Source organism: Zosterops lateralis (assembly GCF_965231275.1).
Source record: "Zosterops lateralis genome assembly, chromosome: Z".
NCBI classification, from domain to species: domain Eukaryota; kingdom Metazoa; phylum Chordata; class Aves; order Passeriformes; family Zosteropidae; genus Zosterops; species Zosterops lateralis.
Genome location: NC_139800.1, coordinates 60,790,211 through 60,809,396, shown reverse-complemented (window position 1 = coordinate 60,809,396; position 19,186 = coordinate 60,790,211). Strand labels below are relative to the sequence as shown.

The 19,186-nt window shown below is 40.3% G+C and overlaps 1 protein-coding gene across 1 annotated transcript; it reads left to right on the top strand.

The window, feature by feature from the left end:
* The first annotated feature begins 281 nt into the window (after positions 1 to 281).
* On the top strand, positions 282 to 12,590 carry ARRDC3 (arrestin domain containing 3). Its single transcript, XM_083883398.1, has 8 exons — positions 282 to 994; positions 4,353 to 4,434; positions 6,971 to 7,118; positions 8,349 to 8,451; positions 8,818 to 9,074; positions 9,463 to 9,625; positions 10,447 to 10,601; positions 11,997 to 12,590. Exons 1-8 carry the CDS (start codon positions 715 to 717, stop codon positions 12,051 to 12,053), a joined length of 1,245 nt encoding a protein of 414 aa, XP_083739524.1. The 5' UTR covers positions 282 to 714; the 3' UTR covers positions 12,054 to 12,590.
* Positions 12,591 to 19,186: the final 6,596 nt, after the last annotated feature.

The window sequence follows — 19,186 nt, the reverse complement described above, 5'->3', positions numbered from 1 at the left end:
AGGAAAAAATAACCAACAAACAAACAAACAAACAAACAAACCAATCAATCAACCAAAAAACCAAACACCAAACCTAACCAAACAAACGCAAAAAAAAAAAAAAAAAAAAAAAATCCTACCAAATTACCAAAACCAAAAACCAAGAGAAGGGATAATTTGCCAGTTTCAGAACAATGTCTGTTAAGTGAGGGACAACTTTCATCTCTCCCTAGAGGCCGGCGTACTGCCACCTTCCTCAGCAGCAGCAGCAGGTGGAGCATCTCCGCGGCGGGGCCCGCCCGGCCGAGGGGCAGCACAGCCCTGCCCTGCCCAGCCCAGCCCAGCCCGCCCCGCCCGCGCCCCTCAGGCCGCGCGTCCCGCAACGCGGCGTCGGCGCCGCGGGGCCGGGGCTGCCCTGACGGGGCGGGGCGGCGCATGCGCGCCCGCGCTTGTTTGTCACACGGCTTATAAGGCGGGGCCGGCGGCGGCGCGGCAGCGCCTTTGTGGGGAGACGCCGCGTCGGCACCAGCGCCGCCCGCGCCGGGGCCGGGGCTCCCCGCCGCCCCCATGAGCCGCCTGTAGGGTCCGCGCCGCAGCACCCCTGCGCCTCAGGGGCTCGGGGTTGGGTGTTGTTGGGTTCCCCGTTCCCTTCCTTTTTTTTTTTTTTTCTTTTTTTTTTTCTTTTTTTTTTTTTTTTTTCTTACAGTCTATTTTTGTACACTTTGCTATAAAACCATGGTGCTGGGGAAGGTGAAGAGTCTGACGATAAGCTTTGACTGTCTGAATGACAGCAATGTCCCCGTGTACTCTAGCGGGGATACAGTCTCAGGAAGGGTCAGTCTAGAAGTAACTGGGGAAATTAGGGTGAAATCCCTTAAAATCCATGCGAGGGGGAATGCTAAAGTGCGTTGGACTGAATCGAGGAATGCTGGATCCAACACTGCCTATACACAGAACTACACCGAAGAAGTGGAATATTTCAACCATAAAGACATCCTGATCGGCCACGAGAGAGGTAAGGGCTGCCCTTAACTGTGCTGCTTTATTTTTTATGGAAAAAACGCTCGTATCTTTGTATCGCCCTGGTTTAGCCCTTTCTTTTTTAATGGGTGCACTGGAGAGCAGGACATGCTCAGGGTCCTGTCTTGGCGATGGAGTTACAGGAAATGCATTTGCAAAGTACCTGCAGGCAGGAGGACTCCCTTGAACTACTTGCCCTTCAGCACGGCCGTTTATTAATAAGTTGGGGGTTTTTTTCTAGTGTTTTACCTTTTTTTTTCTTTTTATTTTTTCCTTTTTTTTTTTTTTATTTTTTTTTCCCTCTCCTGGTAATATTTAGCAGGATTTGCCTTTCCGTGGGGAAAAACAGCTGTAGAATCATAGCCAGATGGGTAGTGGACTTCATTGGCAGAATCCTAATAACAAATCTTGAAACACAGTGAAAGCATAAAACCCATACTTTCTGACACATGCGGAGTTCTGCTGATGTTGTTGGGGTGATAACACAATGAATTTTTCAGGATGGCTCATTATTGGTAAACGAGTCTCCCTAGCTTATTTTGACGTATCATCTCACCCCACGTGTAATTTTTTTTTTCCCATTTCAGTATTACCCTCGTCCTGGTAAAAAAAAAAGCTTTAATTTCTTTGGGCCGCCCGTACTCCCGGCTCGGCATGGGGGTCACCCCGATGTAAAGATGTGTCCGAAAAGCCCTTGATGGGGAGCAAAAGGAGGGGGAGGAGAGAGAGGGGGGCAGTAGTGTTGCGTAATGGGAGCATCTCTCCCAAAACTGGGGAGATGAGGACCTCCTGCTCCCCGCTTCCCACTCGAGCCGCCGTGTCCCCACCGAGTGCAGACCCCTTCCCCGGTGTGGGGTGTAAGCGCCGTGGCCCGGGGGTTCTGTGTGGTTTTTTATTTCTTTTCCTGCCGAAGTTCGCAGCCTTTGTTCGAAGCGGTTCAATCCTGTTTGGGACCGGCTGGGAGGAGGGGGGTGCGCCGCCCGCTCCGCGCAGATTGGCCGCACGCGTCAGGTGGTGGCGATGACTTAATTCCCCAGCGCAAGAAAATAATGTTAAAAACCGGTTATGTAATTTTTTTGTGCTGCTCGTCCCGTCCCCACCCCCCCTTATTATTTTTTTTTCCAGAATATGCATCATATACACCGCAGCGATGCGATATTTCTCGTTCTTTACGGGAAAAAAATAAAATAATTTTTTAGCAACTCCAGGCGGCACTGAGCTTCACAGTATTCCCGAGCTCAACGCTGTAGGAGAGCTCTCGGGGCTTTTTTTGGGTTTTTTTTGGATTTTTCTGCTTCATGCCTCGCGCACACCGCGCTAGCGAGGTGACTTGCGGCTCCCACCTGCCTCCGCCTCAGAAATCGCTCGGCCGGCCATAACTTCCCGCAGCCCCGGACCGGGGGTCCCAGAAGCCTGACCACGGGAGTGTGCGGCCCCGCAGAGCCGCCCGCGGCGGGGGCAGCACGGTGGGAGCGGGCGGGACGAGGCCCGCACGAAGCCGCTGCCGGCGCCCGCGGCCGCGTTTCAATGACGGCCCCGAGCGCAGCCCCGCGGCCCGGCCGCGCCCCCCGCCGCCCCCTGATTGGCCGGCCGCGGTTTGTTGCCCTGTTGCTAAGGCGATGCCCGCCACTGATTGGCGGGGCGCTGGCGGCGGGGGTGAGGGAGCAGGTTTCGCCGCCGGCCCCCGGCGGGCAGGGGCCGTTCCCCGAGGCGCTGGCGCGGCACGGAGCCGCTCGTAGAGGGAGGGCGGAGGGCCGCGCTGCCCCCTGAGCAGTCACGTCCCCTCGCCGGTCCCATCCCTTGAGGGGTCTCGGCGCGGGCGGCGGGAGGGTCCGCCCTCGTTGCGCAGCCGGCGGGCGCAGCGCAGGCCGCGTGTGTGTGTGTGTGTGTGTGAGAGAGAGAGAGAGAGAGAGAGAGCGGCGGGGCTGGCGGCGCTCCGCGCGCGCCGGTTCAGGCCGGTCGGCTCCTGCTCCAGCCCGCGCTGATTGACAGCTCAGCACTTGTTTACCGCGGCGTGGCGGGACTGCTGAGCTGGCAGGAAGGGGGGGAGCCGGGCGGGGAGCACCGCAGCCAAAGCCGAAAGCAGCGCTCCCCCCCGCCCCCCGGAACAAAATTAAATAAAATTTAATAAATCATATTTACTGGAAAAAACCAAAATGCAAGCCAGCAGTATAAAAACCCACCGCCACGCCGAGACATTGTCTCGCTCTTTCAGCAGATTTTCCTGACCTAAGTTGAGTAATGTTACGTGCTGAAGGTGCATTTATTTCCACATCTTGCTGCTGGGAGATTTTTGTTTGTTTGTTTTGTTCGTTTATTTTTGAATTTTCGGTATTTGCACTGCAGGAAATAGAGCACCGGTGCTTTTGTAGGACAATAGGAACTTAGAACCCTCCTTCGTGCCTCCATTAGCGCTTCAGACTATCACACATAAGCTGTTCCCTTTCACTTTGTCTCCCTGTATCCCCTTTTATAATTCCAGCCCTTTTAACGTGCGAGGTGCTCGTTTTTCACTCAACTTTTATTTTGACCAAGTCAGCGTTTTTTCTGGTTTTATGTCAGAATAAACTGCAGTTTTCTTGCGGCATTTGAAGCTGGACAAGTAATCATGACCATAAACAAGGGTCAGCATTCCTGGCATAAAACTGGCGAGTGTTTGAGTCTTTCTGTCTGAGCAAGATCAAGTTAACCTATTAAAGAAAGAAAAGGTTTAGGTCTAGATAGCATTAATTGGGCAGCTTGCCATTTCCTGTGCCCCTGAATCTGTCTGGTACTTTCTGGGTGGTGCTCCTATGCTCTTACTCCTTTCTCACACTTTTTTTTTTTTTTTTTTTTTTTTTTTTTTTTTTTTTTTTTTTTTTTTTTTTGTGTGTGTGATTAATGTCTGGACACTGTTGCCAGGCAGGAGATACAAAGAAGCTGAATGTCTAATTTTAATCTTAAGCAGCAGACTTGGTACTGTTAATGCTGGTAAAAAGCCAGCTCTAGTTCATTCTGACTAGCAATTGCAGTGGAAAAGCAGAATGATTTCATTTACAGACCTTGCATGGAGGCCTTGAAATGGCAGCAGTTGAAACTGTGTCACTGTTCTGATGCAGGATTCTATTGAAACAATTTAACTTTTGTTTTTTTTCTAAGGCCAAGCTAGCAATCTTGCGTACCTTTCTGCCAGTCAGAGGTGTCCCTGCATTCCAGGAGTTAATAACTAATGGCCTGGAGACCCTTGTTTCTGGGATGTCACATTCTTTGAGTCTTGTAGTGTGTGAGGAAATTGCTTTTTTTTCTGGAAGAGAAGCCAGTGCAAGGTATAACGCGTGCTGCTGGATTAGTGTGTTGGTTTTTTTCTCTTTTAGATGATGACAATTCAGAAGAAGGCCTTCACACCATCCATTCGGGAAGGCATGAATATGCATTCAGCTTTGAGCTTCCACAGACGTAAGTACTGACCCACAGTCCTCCACACAGGGCCCTGCTGCCCACCCACCTGACCAAAACTCCTGCTGTGGGTGGAGGGGAAACCTTTTCAATGGTAGTTTTTAATTCCTTTTCAATGGAATTGTGCTCTAACATGCAGTAGAGAACATAATCTCATTAAACTGAAGAGGTTGCTTTTACACTGATATACCCTTTTTTTTTTTTTTTTTTTTTTTAAATTTCCACAAACAAGGAGCTCACTGCTGCCCATTTGCATACTTTCTTTTTACCAAGTCTTATTGACTTACTAGATATTCCAATCTATTACCCCTTCCCAGGAGGAGGGAGAGGAATTTGAACTGTCACTGGAGTCCTGCAGAGTGGCTGAGATACCTTCTAACTTAGCCGTTTACTGGGGCTATGCAGACCAGCAGAACTAAAGATAAGATCACAGTGGAATTGTTTGGGATCGAGTCTGGAACATATGTGGCAATGTTACTTATATTTCAACAAAAGAGGAGGTTGTTCTTGCTCAGACAGGATGTATGTACCCAGGGTGGCTATTTATGTAGGAAGCTGGGATAGAAGCGAATTTAAGAATGAGTGGATAAAGTAATAAGAATTCTGCTACCAAATCCCATTTGTTTTAGAAAATAAAGGCAAAGAAAGTGCAAGAGCAGAAGTTTGTTCTGGTAAGGTAAAAATTGTTGCCCCACTCCTGTCTGAAATATGTAATGTAGGCAACTGTGGATGTAACATTGGACATAATAAAGTTGCCAATATGGAAATGAGCTAAAACTTCAAGTTCCAGTAAAGTCAAATACACAGGAAAAGAGGGAGTATGAGTATGGATGAAAAATGAGCCTTTTGGTGTGAAAGGCAAGTAGCAGTCATTAAAAACTTGAATGTCACTGAAAATTTGGCAGTTTTATGCGAATAAGCTCAGTGCCTAATGTTAAGGTTGTTTATTAGAGGTGCTGCTTTTAGCAGAATGCGCAAATGACAAACACAATTTTGAAGTGAGCAGCACAGGACTTCTAAACTATTTCAGTCAGATTTTCTGTGAAGACCTGTGAACATGGAGATTTTAAAGGCAACATAGCATTCCGTGAAAATCTCAACTACAAGTAGTAGTAAGGCTAGTAGTGATTTTTCCCTTGAGTTTAAAGGACCATTTAAAAAACAACAAGAAAACCCCAAACACATAACATTAGAAACATGAACACGAAATGCTTAGCTTGAAGGGAAACAGCCAGATACCAAAATATCACAAGCATTGCTCAAGTCGTATGTTCTTTCTAAGTGCCATGAAGGAATAGCCATTAACCCAGTTTTTAATAATAGAGGAAAAATGAAGGGTGATATTAAAAGCCTGAACTTTGATACTGCCTGTCCTCTTACTATATTGTGTCCATAGAATACTTCCAAAACTGATGTAAACTTCAGAGCAGCAGTAGAAAGATGTGCATCATCTTTACTGATTTTTCCTCTACAGAATATGAGATAGAATGAAATACTGAAGTTGGATTAGAAAATCTTTTTAATTTCATTATTAGGTAAAAATACTAAGCATTTCAGATGTCCAAATAGAGAAGTCAAACCTGTAACTCAAAGAATAAGTCTAGTAAAGCACTAGCATGGCTAATGTTACTGTCTATAGAAAATACGGAAATGTCACGAATACTTTATTTTAAAGTATATATAACGGTGTATTCAGAACCCAGTAAAACAGATAAAAAGACTTAGATAGAAATGAAGAGAGTATGTTAGAGGAACAACTTTTAATTGGAAATAATTGAACTATGAAGATACTTTGTTTCATTTTATGATACTACAGAAAAAAAGGCAATGCTCACAGGTCTGGAAAAACTACCTATTTCACCTTTTCTCTAGCTTATAAAATAGACCTCCTTGATTTGACAAATTTCAGAACAGTCTTAATGATTTTACCTATGTGTGTATGTATAAATATATATATATGCACATATCTGCATTCTTAGGTATTATAAATGTTTTAAGCTGTCTTGACAGAGTAGAGAAAGATTAGAAGGTGCTCAAAATAGCCTCTCTTCAGAACTCCAAGTTGTAATATTTACTCTGCTTAAGGTGAACCTAACTACAGAAGTGCTGAGTTACAGCTAAAATTAACCTGATGATGAGCTACTGACCAAGCAAATAATACACAATGGTTTACAAAACAAGATATCCAAAACTGTAGTTGGTTGATACCAGGGGTAGTTTGAACTTGGTAATCGAAAGGGCATGCTTTACCCTAGATGTGGAAGTGGCCTCTTAAGCTTAAAGAAAATCTATGCTCTCCTGGCATTTTCTAGTACAATTCTTTAATTAATTCTTAAAATCTATGCAAAACTATAGTAGGATAAATTGGAGATGATTTTTTCTCCCACCTTGAATCTTGAATTTTTCTAAGATACACTTCATTAAGTGCTACAGTGCATTAAAAATGCAGGTCTATATACTAATCACTGACTTGATCAATTGTATCATTATTAGAGCGAAAGACTTTGCTCAGTTTTGACCTTTGTGTCCTGCACAGACCACTTGCTACCTCATTCGAAGGCAGACATGGCAGTGTGCGCTATTGGGTGAAAGCCGAATTGCATAGGCCTTGGTTTCTACCAGTAAAATTAAAGAAGGAATTTACAGTCTTTGAACATATAGATATCAACACTCCTTCATTACTGGTAAGAATTGACAGAATTATTCATTTTTTGTTTCTGGCATTAAAAAAAATGAAGTTTAATAACTGAAACAATATCAATATCTAATTTTACCTAATACATTACCTAATATTTACTTGATAATTAGTTACAGTCATTATTCTAAGTATTATATTAATTCTGCAACTCTGTAAGTACTGGTATTTTGAAAGCTATGTTTTCCTGTACTTGGAGTTGCTTCACTTTTAAGATATGTAAAATGGTTTTGTCAATATAAATTAATACTAAATTGTTAAATGCGAGTAAGAAGGAAAATTTTGAGAGCTGTTCCTCTTTGATTGTGAACAAAGAACAGTGAAACTTAAAACAATTAATTTTGACAGACTGCAAATTTAAAAATGCAAAGTAAATAATGTACTGGTGTGCATAAATGATAATTTTCATACAGATTGTTTTATACCAATGGGGAGAAATTATCACAATGCTCTATAACCTATTTCTGAAATGATATTTCATTAAAATAATTTCAATATCCCAACTGCTTTCGATGAAGATTTGATTTCAGTCAGGCCTAAAATTCCATTCCCCTTCACTCTTCAAATTCACCCCCCATGAAGGGGAGAAAAAATCGCAAAATCCATTGAAATAGGTTTCTTGTGTGTATGGGTGAAAAATTAGACTTGCAAGGGGACACCGGCCTTGCACAAATTCCATTAAAATCAAAAGACTCTCATTTGACTTTAATGGGCTTTGGCTCAAGTCCTAAGTCCTGGTGTCATGTAAAATAACAAAGTCTGTTCAATACAGATGAAACAGGATCATTTTGAAACACGAAATAGCAGGAGTCAAGGTTACAGTACTTTACTTTAGTTATTGTTTCTGAAATATTATACTGGATAGACATTTTAGCTTGTTGGTAAATTAAAAGCTCTTCAACAATATGGTGGGATATGTAGGCTGTAAAGCCTTTCCTTAAGCTATGCTGAATTTGTTTATGTATAAAAACTTGCTTTAAATGTAACTGTTGTATGAAGTACATAGCAAAAGAGCAGTTAATAAGTGTGGAATTAAGATAAAGCTTATAGTTTGCATAGTGCAATTTCCTTGAGATTCCTCCCTCTATATAAAATCAGATAATGCTTGTCAAGATGCATAGAAAGTATATAATCAAAAATTTTTTGGGTGTTGATTAGAACAGATTAAAAGATTAATGGAATACTCTATTAAATGGAAAATACTTTTCTTTTCTTGCAGTCACCCCAAGCAGGCACAAAAGAAAAAACTCTCTGTTGTTGGTTTTGTACCTCAGGCCCAATATCCTTAAGTGCCAAAATTGAAAGGAAGGGCTACACCCCAGGTACGTAACAGAAGTAATTATAGGAAATGTTTTTCCTTCCCTTTCAAAATGACAGTTTGTACTTAGCTGCTGTTATGTAAAAGAAATACTTAAACAATTCTTACCATTTTGATCTGCATTCATCTGTCTTGCTGTTTTAAACTACTAATTTTGTTAGTTTGCTGTGTCTTCATATTGTTAAAGGACATGTGCTTTTATTGGACCTGTGCATTTTTCTGTTAGATTTACCTTATGGTGACTTTACTCCTGCTAGCATCAGTGGATGTTGTTCAAAGTGTCGAGCACTGCTAGCAGTGTCCAATGCCGTATAATAAAACAGAATGCCTTGCAGATACATGGATAAAACGAAATTCTGCTTTGTTTCAGGTGAATCAATTCAGATCTTTGCTGAGATTGAGAACTGCTCTTCCCGTGTGGTGGTGCCAAAGGCAGCCATTTACCAAACACAGGCATTTTATGCCAAAGGGAAAATGAAGGAAGTCAAACAGCTTGTTGCCAACCTGCGAGGGGAATCCTTGTCATCTGGCAAAACAGAAACCTGGAATGGCAAACAGTTGAAAATTCCACCTGTTTCTCCTTCAATCCTCGACTGTAGTATAATCCGTGTGGAGTATTCACTGATGGTATGTTGGGTTGATTACATGATTCCTTGGAAATTTTTAATAGAGCATTGTGAACTGCTAACTAGTTATAGAAGCCTATACATAGCCTAGCTATTAGGTGTCCTGACAAGAATTCTTTAAGTAAATTCAGTTTAAATCTTGGATGTTCTAAGCAAATGTGTTATGAGTATGTGACATTTCCATGTGAGGACTTGTGTCCTTAAGAATATAGAGCTGCCTTTGATTTGGTGAGCTTTTTGTCTCCATAGGACATAGGCTCTGAAAAAAAAAAAAAAGAAATTTCAGTTCTTTGTGAAAAATTCCATGGCTGGAGATTTTAGTCTAATAATTATGAAATGCTCATACAAACCTGTTTTTAATCTATATATACCTCTTTGTTTTTGTTTAGGTATACGTGGATATTCCTGGCGCCATGGATTTATTCCTTAACTTACCACTGGTCATTGGCACCATTCCTCTACACCCGTTTGGTAGCAGAACATCAAGTGTAAGCAGCCAGTGTAGCATGAACATGAATTGGCTTGGTCTGACGCTGCCTGAAAGACCAGAAGGTAACCTGACAAAAATAGCCATTTTGATTTTTGTGTGTTTGTTTTTACTCATTACTGTCAGGCAGACAGACACAAATTACATCCTTCATAATAAGGTCCATAGAAAATCCTTTGTGGATGTTTCCTTGCTACCTGCTTGTGCTCTGTTGAAGAATGGAGTTTTTCTCTTTGCCTTCCTTTCTCGGGTGTAAAAGCAATGGACTTCAGCTTCTTGGAAGCTGGTGCAAGTGAAAGTACAGAATACCATTGTACCTGGGTGGAATTAATTCTGCCTCCAGTATCCCAGCTGAGTAGTATCATTGGTTGTAAGGCAGTGTAACCTACCAGAGTAGCAGATAAGGTGGCCTTTATTATCCTTAGTAACTGTAGTATCTTTGTGAAAAGTTAGTTATCCATTTCAGTGGGAATCTCTTTTGTCAAAGGAGAAACTCTGTAGCTTCTTCCCTCTTTTTGCATGTAAATATCTGGGGATTTTAATGTACCAATCCCAGACTGATGATAGAGTCAGAGAAATGCAGTGTTCTGTCATTCCTGCCTGTTAACAGAAATTCAATATTCAGAGTATGCTTTAAAATTTGAAGGTAATTATTAAGCCGCAATGAACAATGGTCAGTCTGCTCTTGGATTTGAGGATAGTTTTAAAATAAACTGTAGCAGCCTACCTTCTCTTTTCACGTTCAGTAACTGTGGGAAAAATCATGGAAATAATTTATCTACATGCTGGTGCATTTTACAATATAAAAGTTTAATATTTACCATGTTATATGTTTTGACATGCATAAGAACTTGTTGTTCGAACTGCGTGTGCCTTTTCCCTGCAGCACCTCCCAGCTATGCAGAAGTGGTTACAGAGGAACAGCGACAGACCAGCCTTGCACCCTTAGGTGCTTGTGATGACTTTGAGAGAGCGCTTCCAGGACCACTGTTTGCATACATCCAGGAGTTCCGTTTTCTGCCTCCACCCCTCTACTCAGAAGTAAGTACCTCAAAACACAGTTACGAATGCACTGATTCTCTGAATTCTGTCATGTGGAATAAATGTAAGAAACTGTTTCTACTTTATGAAAACCAGGACAAATAAGCAAAAATATGGAAAGGGGAACAAGTAACTTAGTTTTAGCAAAGTGCGGGTAAATTGCATCAGAAATTTTCCAGGATTTTTCACTATTTTAGTGCTTTGTAGAGATTCTGAAACTATTTTGCACCCTCTGGGCAACTTAATGCATTTTACGTATTACACATGACTTTATTGAATACTAACCTTTTGAGTCCATAGATGCACAACAAACTGTTTTTCACCTCTACTCTCTAAAACTACTCTGTATTTTTAGTTCTTTGAATGTATTACTTTTAGAATTTACATGTGGAGAAGATACAAAGGTGTTCTTTCTGGTTTCTCTAAATGCACAGTTCAAACATTTCTGTCTGCAAGTTTAGTTCTATGAAAGTCGCTCAATAACTGGGACACAAAATTTAGGCTTCAAAAGCTTCAAAAGCCATATTCACATCTTTCAGGGGAAAACAGTGGTATAGGACAAAATCGAATAGTATCCTTTGGCTAAATCTTGCCTGGTTCCATCCACTCTTGATTTTTTCTTCTTTTTCTTGAAACACTTAATCTGCATGTGAGTGAGTGGCATGTTTTTGTGTCTTGTTTGAGGACTCTTCTATAACATAAACCAGGAATATAACTCAGGGCCTTTTCATTTTAAGCATTCTAAATATTTAGAAATAAGCTTTTCCTTTGTTCTAAAAAAAAATCTTTAAAATAACTGACCAAACTATATAGCATCCACTTAAACTATACTTCCTATCGAGTTTTGGAGACATAAGTTAGAGACCATGTTCTTCACCTCCTTCCTTCTGTTGAAAGGAAGAAGAGGTAATCTGTGAAACACATGGAAGTTCTGAAACATGTTACGGGTTTTTTCAGGATTCATTACTTACAAATCAGTAGAAGAACTTTTTGCTAATAATTTTGTGCCTTTTTAGGTAAAACATCTTCAAAAATCAGTTTGGTATTTTAAGTTATATGTTCAGCAATGAGTCAGGTTTTCTTCTTACTGTGCAATAAATAATTTAGAACACTTCTGCTACTATAGGAGATTCTTTCCAATATTGTATTAGATCTTTTTGCTTATTCTTAAACTACCATCAACCTGTAGTTTAAAATGTTTCACTATACTTAGTAATTTTCAATTCAAAGTTTTATCTAATTTCTAGAGATATTTCAGTTACTTGAATAACCTTTTGGATTGGGAATATGATTTATCTCTTCGACTTAAAAATCTTGATGTTTGGATTGGTTTATTGTCTAGCAATCAGTTCTAAAATTACCTTTGATTGTTGTGTTTTTTCCTCTTTTGTTTAGATTGATCCAAACCCAGATCAACCCACAGATGACAGACCATCTTGCCCTTCTCGTTGAAGGAATCCATAAGAAGCTGACTTGACTTGGGTTTGGAATCATACCTGCCATGTTGAAGGTCAAGGCATCATGGTGGAGACACACTTTCAAAGAAAGTGGGTTTGCTCTTGCCTCTGTGGTGAATAAAACAACCTGTGATCATGCTTTGAAGCCTACAGTACCATTGTAGGACTGCTCCACATGCTTGAAGAACTGAGCTTTCCCCCCTCCTCTTAAATACTGGCACATACTAGGAGCAGCCTTACTAACCTACAGTCATGTGTGTCCAAACACTCAAACCACATTAAGAGAGGCTTTGGCTTCCTCTTACGATTTGGAGATTTGCACATGCTTATTGCTTACATTGTGCGGTTCAGTGTCACTACAGCTTTTTCTCATTTATGCTGGACAGTTGTTACCCCTTTCTTTATTTCTTGTGGTCCGCACAATAAGGAGCAAAAGAAAGCTTTGACACAAACGAAAGAAACAAAAAACCCAACAGCAACAGACTTTAACAAATGCACTGACTTTTCCTTTTTTTTTTTTTTTTTTTTTTTTTTTTTAATTTAATGTAGCCTGGACTTTACCTGCATATGCACATGCTCAGAATTGTCCTAGTAGGCTGATCATGTATCACCTCTTCAGCTTGGATCCTATTGTGGATTTATTTACAAACATCAAATGCCTTCAAGCCAATCCTTCTTGCTGTATGTTTTGCAGCCTACTGTAGTAGATAAGCAACAGATATGGGGATAATAGGGTGGGAGGGCGAAGTGTTAATAGAAAGAAACTAATAGACTTCATCAAGATTGTATACTTTCTTGATTTCTTTTAAGAGTTTGTTGCCTTTCTACTATTAAGCAAAGCAGCATTTTGTTACAGACTGCCTAAAAAATCACTTAATCTCAGGTGAACTCATCACTTGCCAAACTGTTGGAATGCTATTTGTTTTTTTACGTTGCACTGTTAAGTTCTTTTTTTGTTTTGTGTTCGTATTTTGTTTTTTGTTCTTTACTTGAGAGGGAGATCTGGAATAGGGACATACACAAAAGTTACAAAACCCACCTCATTCCCATTTCTCTTTCTATATAATAAAAAAAGTTGTTCAAGTTTTGAAGCTCTAAAAAGAAAGGCATAAATGAAAGCAGCACCAGCAGACACCAGCTGTTCCTCAAAAGACTTTTAAAAGGAAGCAGTCATACGCTGTCTAGGACTCACAGATCAATATTTCAAGTAGTAGGGATAGGAAGGGAAAGTAATTTTATTTTTATATATAGCTACTTAATCACCAAAAATTCTATATGTGATGAATCTAGTAGAAAGTATATTTCAAACTACAGGAAAAGCTTCTTTTATGCTAAGAGCTCAGTTTGTGCACTTTGTATTGCCTTTAGGGTTTATGATATTGTACAAGATTAGAAGTATAATTAAAATGGGAAAGATCAGTGTTACCAGCCATACTTATATATGAGTTAGCTGGAAGTGCTTTGACTGCATCTTCTGTGGCACTCTCAAGAGCTTTAAAACAAATAGAACACTGAGTTATATACCATATATTCATACAGAATGCAAGAAACCATATGGAAAGGGCACTTGCCCTTGAGTGTGCCCCAGGAAGAAGAGTGCAATGGAGCCATTACCTGTGCTAACAAATACCAGAGTTTACATGCTAGAGATGTACAATGGAAGTCAACTTTGCTCTTCGGAAACCATGGAACACAGATCACTGACAAAGGGACGCCATTCTGGTCTTGACTATCTGAAAAAATCAAGATCTAATCCATCAAATACCTATCTCCTTGTGCAATAAAAAGGCTCAGAAGAGAGTGGGAGGGGGAGGCTGGTGTTTCTGTGTGGTGCTCATTTTTAAAAACATCTGCCTTGTTTTTAAGGCTTCATAAATGCAACAAAATAGGCTTTTCCATAAGTGGCCTTTATGAGAACATGAAAGATCATTCATGTTTCAAAAATGACAACAGGGTGATAAAATACAACTTATGAGTCGCGTTTTAAGTGATTCAGTTAAAAGGCTTGGGCTTTGAGCGGGAAAATTGGCAAGAAGGAAATTGGATGATGTTACTAGGCCAGTTTTGTGGATGTCCCTTCCCTCTACCCTCTCCAGCTAGACAATTTTTAAAGCTGATGGGATTGTTGGTATAAAAGGGCATTTGGTGGTTTTACTTTTTTTTCCTTTTTTGTTATTTTTACAGACTAGGGAACAATTGCTGATATACATAGCATTAAAGTACTTACCACAATACAATGGAAAATTGCATATGAGGCAGGATTGACCAATATCATAGTAGTTGACTTGGCATCACAGCCTTTGTGATTAGAATGAAAAATTGTATGAGCTTATCAAGTAAAGACTTCCAGTTTAAATTACATTGTTACTCAGAGGCATTACTCTTCCACGAATATTGGTCAATTCTCAGCATTATAAAACTTGAGGTTCACAGTTTTAGCCCAGTATTTGATAGAGAATTCTGATCTGAATTAGGAAAAGTAAGTAAAATCCAAACATTAGAGAAACAAAGTGCAATATTAAATGTTTGCTTTATAGATTATATTCTATGGCTGTTTGTACTTCTTTTTGTTTTTAGTTTTGGTGCTGAATATGTCCTTGTAGACTCTTTGTTTTAAGAAAACAATATGTGGAAAACAGTTTAATTTTTCCTATTGCTCTTCCTTGTGGAAAATAAACTTTTGTAAAAAAAAAAAAAAAGTTTTTAAATGTTACATCTGTGCATAAAATAAAAAACCACAAGTTTTAAAAATAAAAAATCACATAATACAAAACTTACTGCAGGAAAACATGTATTGCAAAAAAGAGAGAAAAACTATTAGTAGAACTATACCAGTGAGTACCACAGGAGTCTAGTTTTGGGATCCTATCTCTTATTTACATCATTGAGCTCATAGTCCCAGATAGGAAATGCCTTTTTAGGACTGTCTATCATATTACAGCTGCAATGACCCTACTTTGAGGTGTCTGATCCTTTTCCCTGAGGAGGTGACACAAATTTTGGGGGGATAGGAGGAGACTGGGGAGTGACATCAAAGGTCTGGTTTGGAGATTGAACTTTGATGTGAAGTTTGTTGACTTGGGGTGTAGAAGGTGTCCTGTGGAAGTAAGGGGATGTCAAAATGTCCGCCTGTGCCGTGTTGTTGAATCTCTCCAGTGTGCCAGCAGTGTGGTGGTGCTGGAGCGTGTCCTGTATGCCACGCATGGGCAATATAGAATTGTCATCATCCTTCAGGATCAGCATGTCATTTGACCTGTGAGGAGATCAGGGGCTTGAGTGGCTGGCCTGTCCTGTGCACCTCTGTTGGTGTTTGGAGTACTGAGCCACTGTGTTCCCACAGAGCTGTATCTTCAGTGATGCAGCTGTTAATGTGGGTGACACAAACATTCATCCAACACCCTACATAATACAAACAAATAGGATCTCCCTCTCTGAATAGGGCATTTCAGCTTAATTTTGAGTTTGTTTTTGGTGAAGAATGCAGACAGAATTAATTCCCTCCTTATTAATAACACTTAATTTTTGCCTAAGTTCAGGTTAGAACCAGTAAGAAACATGAGGGTTGCCATTTTGCTAATCTCCTTCGAGGTCTGTTAGTGTTTAACCTCTATTAGCAAAGAAGGACTGTGCATGCAGCTTCTGGTTAACTGCCCCACCAGTGGATTGGTGAAGAGAGTCAGAAGAGTCAGAAGAGTGAGAAGACTCTGGGTATCTCATGGGTTGAGATAAAGACAGTTAAATAAAGTAAAAGCCGCAGACATGAAGAAATTCATTCCTCATTTCCAGTGGTCATTCTTGTGTTCAGCCATCTCTAGGAAAGTTAGACTTCATCATGCCTTAATGGGGACTTGGGAGGGCAAATTCTATCGCTCTGAATGTCCTCCCACTTCCTTCTTCCCCCAGCTCTATATGCTGAGCACGGCACAACATGTCCTAGAATATCCCTGGGATAAACTGGGGATCAGCTGCACCAGCTGTGTCCCCTCCCAACTCCTTATCTACCCCCAGCACACTCACTGGTGGGGTGGTTCAAGAAGCAGAAAAGGCCTAGATGTCTTGTGAGCTCTGCCCAGCAGTAAGTAGAACATCACTGTCTTATCAATGCAGCTTTCTATGCATATCTGAAACACATCACCATAATAGCTACTGTGACAGAAATTACCTACCCCAGTCAAAACCAGAACAAGCTCCTTCATAGATAAGTGACTATATATATATATATATATACATATATATATATTAGTACCTGCACAACCCTTCCTAGAGATTTCTAGTGCTACCTAGAATTTAAATTAGCACCGTTTAAGGGACAGACACTCTTCTCGCAGTTCTGTGCCACATCTTGAAGTCCTACATTTTCAGACCAGCACCTCTACCTAACAAACCTAGCTGTATTGTCCGTGTTATTTATAAATTTGGAAGTTATCAAAGTTTTCATTATTTGAGACCTTGAGAATTTCTAAATGCAGATGTTTATTTCATTATAGAAATAGTTTAAATGTAAATATATAAATATATAAATATGTTACATCTTAACAGGATGTAAAACTAAGGGCACTTCCACGTCAGCCATTCATTAAAGTGTACAGAACAGCAGCAAGTTACAACTGCTTAAGCATTTGAGCTTTGAGAGGCAATGCTGCAATATGGATCAAAATATTTTCTGGGAATTAGCTTGTTACATGTACCCAGTACTTTTTAACCCTTTGCTAGATTTAAGCCTTCCCTTGTTTAACAGAAATGGACCCCTACCCTGCCATGATCTTCATCTACCTTACAGCTACAAAGTGCCAAGTCCAGTTGCCACAGCGACAAAGGGTCTCCAGAAATCTCCAGCTTGTGAAGCTGGGCAGCAGCAACCCAGCAAGCTTTTCTGCAGGAAAACGTCTCTGCCTGGGCAGATGCTACTGATCTGAACCAACTCCTGTGGCTGGGTACACAGCTATTGGCAACTCTTGCAGAGAGACGAATGACCGCCCAGCAGAGATTTTCCATAGGTTAGTACTACAGGAGGATGGCAGTTCCTGAGGCCACAGAGGCCAGATGTCCCACATGTTGTGGATTTTGAGTGGAGTTCAGAGATCCACAGACATGTTGGGAGTTACCCAGATGTGCACAGTATGACCATTACTGTGGATTTTAGCTCCTGGATTTTGAAGTTATTAGTGAAAGTCACTTGCAAAGCCACATTGTCAGGAACATTCCACCTTGACCTCCAGATTATATCCTGGAAATAGGAGAAAAGTAACCTATATCTTCTCCCAGCAGTCATTCACTCCTGGAGCTCCACCTGGATACAGCATGCTATTTTTAGAGCTGGATCTCCCTATCTCCCAACCTAGTGGATGTTAGGACAGAGGAGTAGCTTCTGAGTAGAGTCCAAGTGCTGCGATGAAATTTAAGCTGAACAGTGCACCTTTCACCTAGTACAGCTCCTAATGGGGGATTCAGAGTTCAGAAGGACACGGCCTGTTGAGTTTGCTTCAGGCACCTTGCCTGAAATGTTTGTCATATTTGGATGAAAGACAATTACCTGGATCAGAGAATGGAAGAGTGCTAAATATAATGTAAAATTTGAATTATTTAGCTGTATTTTAAGGGGGAGAGGAACAACTAAAAAATTAAAAATCACATCCAGGAAGTTGGCCTGGCACGATGTAATAATTCTCCTGTGTCTTACACAGGAGAAACTCAGCTTTCTCTAAGACAGTGTGTTGCATCTACCATGAGCAGGTCCCTGCCTGATCTTCTGCTGACGCATTTAGGGGAATAACCAAGCACACAATGTTTCCTCTTGCTCCCATATATCACTACCAAGCGTCTTCCATCCTGAGTCTCTCCAGGCTACAGCAAGCCTTTGACTCAACAACTCTCCACCAAATGCTTTGTAGTGGGGAGGCCATGGCCTGTTACCTATTTATTGGTGTAGTAAATGTTATTTCTAAACTGAACTGATAAATGTGATGCCATTCAATTTTTTTTTTAAGGAGATACGATACTTTTGTTTATTATTTATCTGGAAATAATGCAATTTCCCAGAGCTAAACTAAAAAGGCCTTGCTGACTGCCTTGAATGAAAATGAAACTCCCCACTGGAGATGGTCAATATTGAATGCAAATCTGTCATTGTTGCCCGTCAGTTAAGAAACAGAATTTAAGAATACTGTAAAATGTGTCAAGTATTCAGCAGGTAATGACTTCTGATTAATTAATTGCTTTTTTATTATTTACACTTTTGCTTGGGGTATCTACCCCAAGTTGGTTGAAATCTGTTGAAACTGATCTATTTTTCCTAGTTAAGAATTCCAAGAAAATAGATCATGATAACAACTGCAGCTCTAATTTTAAAAAAAATATTCCAGTATTAAATATGCAATATAAAGTAAGAGAAGCCTGCAGCAGTGTTTTACAGCTGTATAATTATCTCCTATAAATTAAACTAAGTGGTCGCCTTAGTTTACTAAGTAGTTTTAGCAGTTTTACTGCCGCCCATTATTTTTTCAGTCCATCAACACTGTTTATGGTGACAGAGTCGTACACCTCTAAAATAACAAAGCAATTCTTCAGTTGTACCATGTAAAAGTGAACTCCCAAACAAAACAAAGGAAGAAAATGATACTTGAACTTTGCAGAAGTAGAACAATGTAAATTAAGTAAACTATAAAGCCTACTACTTTTTTTCTGATTTTTCCCCTCATAGTTCAAAGTAATTCAAAGGAAGTAATATTCTACCCTAAATTAATTCTCTTAATTGCTGTCTTCCTCTTTCTATATTTTATCCATACTTTTTAATGCTTCGAAATATTCTACTTCTTTTCTGTGCATACAACTTATGCTACCATAAAGCCTTATATAAGCCTGTATTTCCTCAAAGGGAACCCATTTCATCCAACTTTTTACCCAAAATGCCTTCCCAGAATGAGCTTAAAAGTACACTATAGTCATTCTCCCCCAGTCATATTTTATGGAACAAAAACCTAGCAGTACTGACTAGATAGACTTCGGAATTCCTTGTATAAAAGTCAGTTTTTGTTCTTGGTATGAAGTGCTAAATAAACAGTTGCAATATGGAAACTATTTTAAGGTATTTCAGTACTGTTATCATTAAGTATTTCACAATGAATGCAC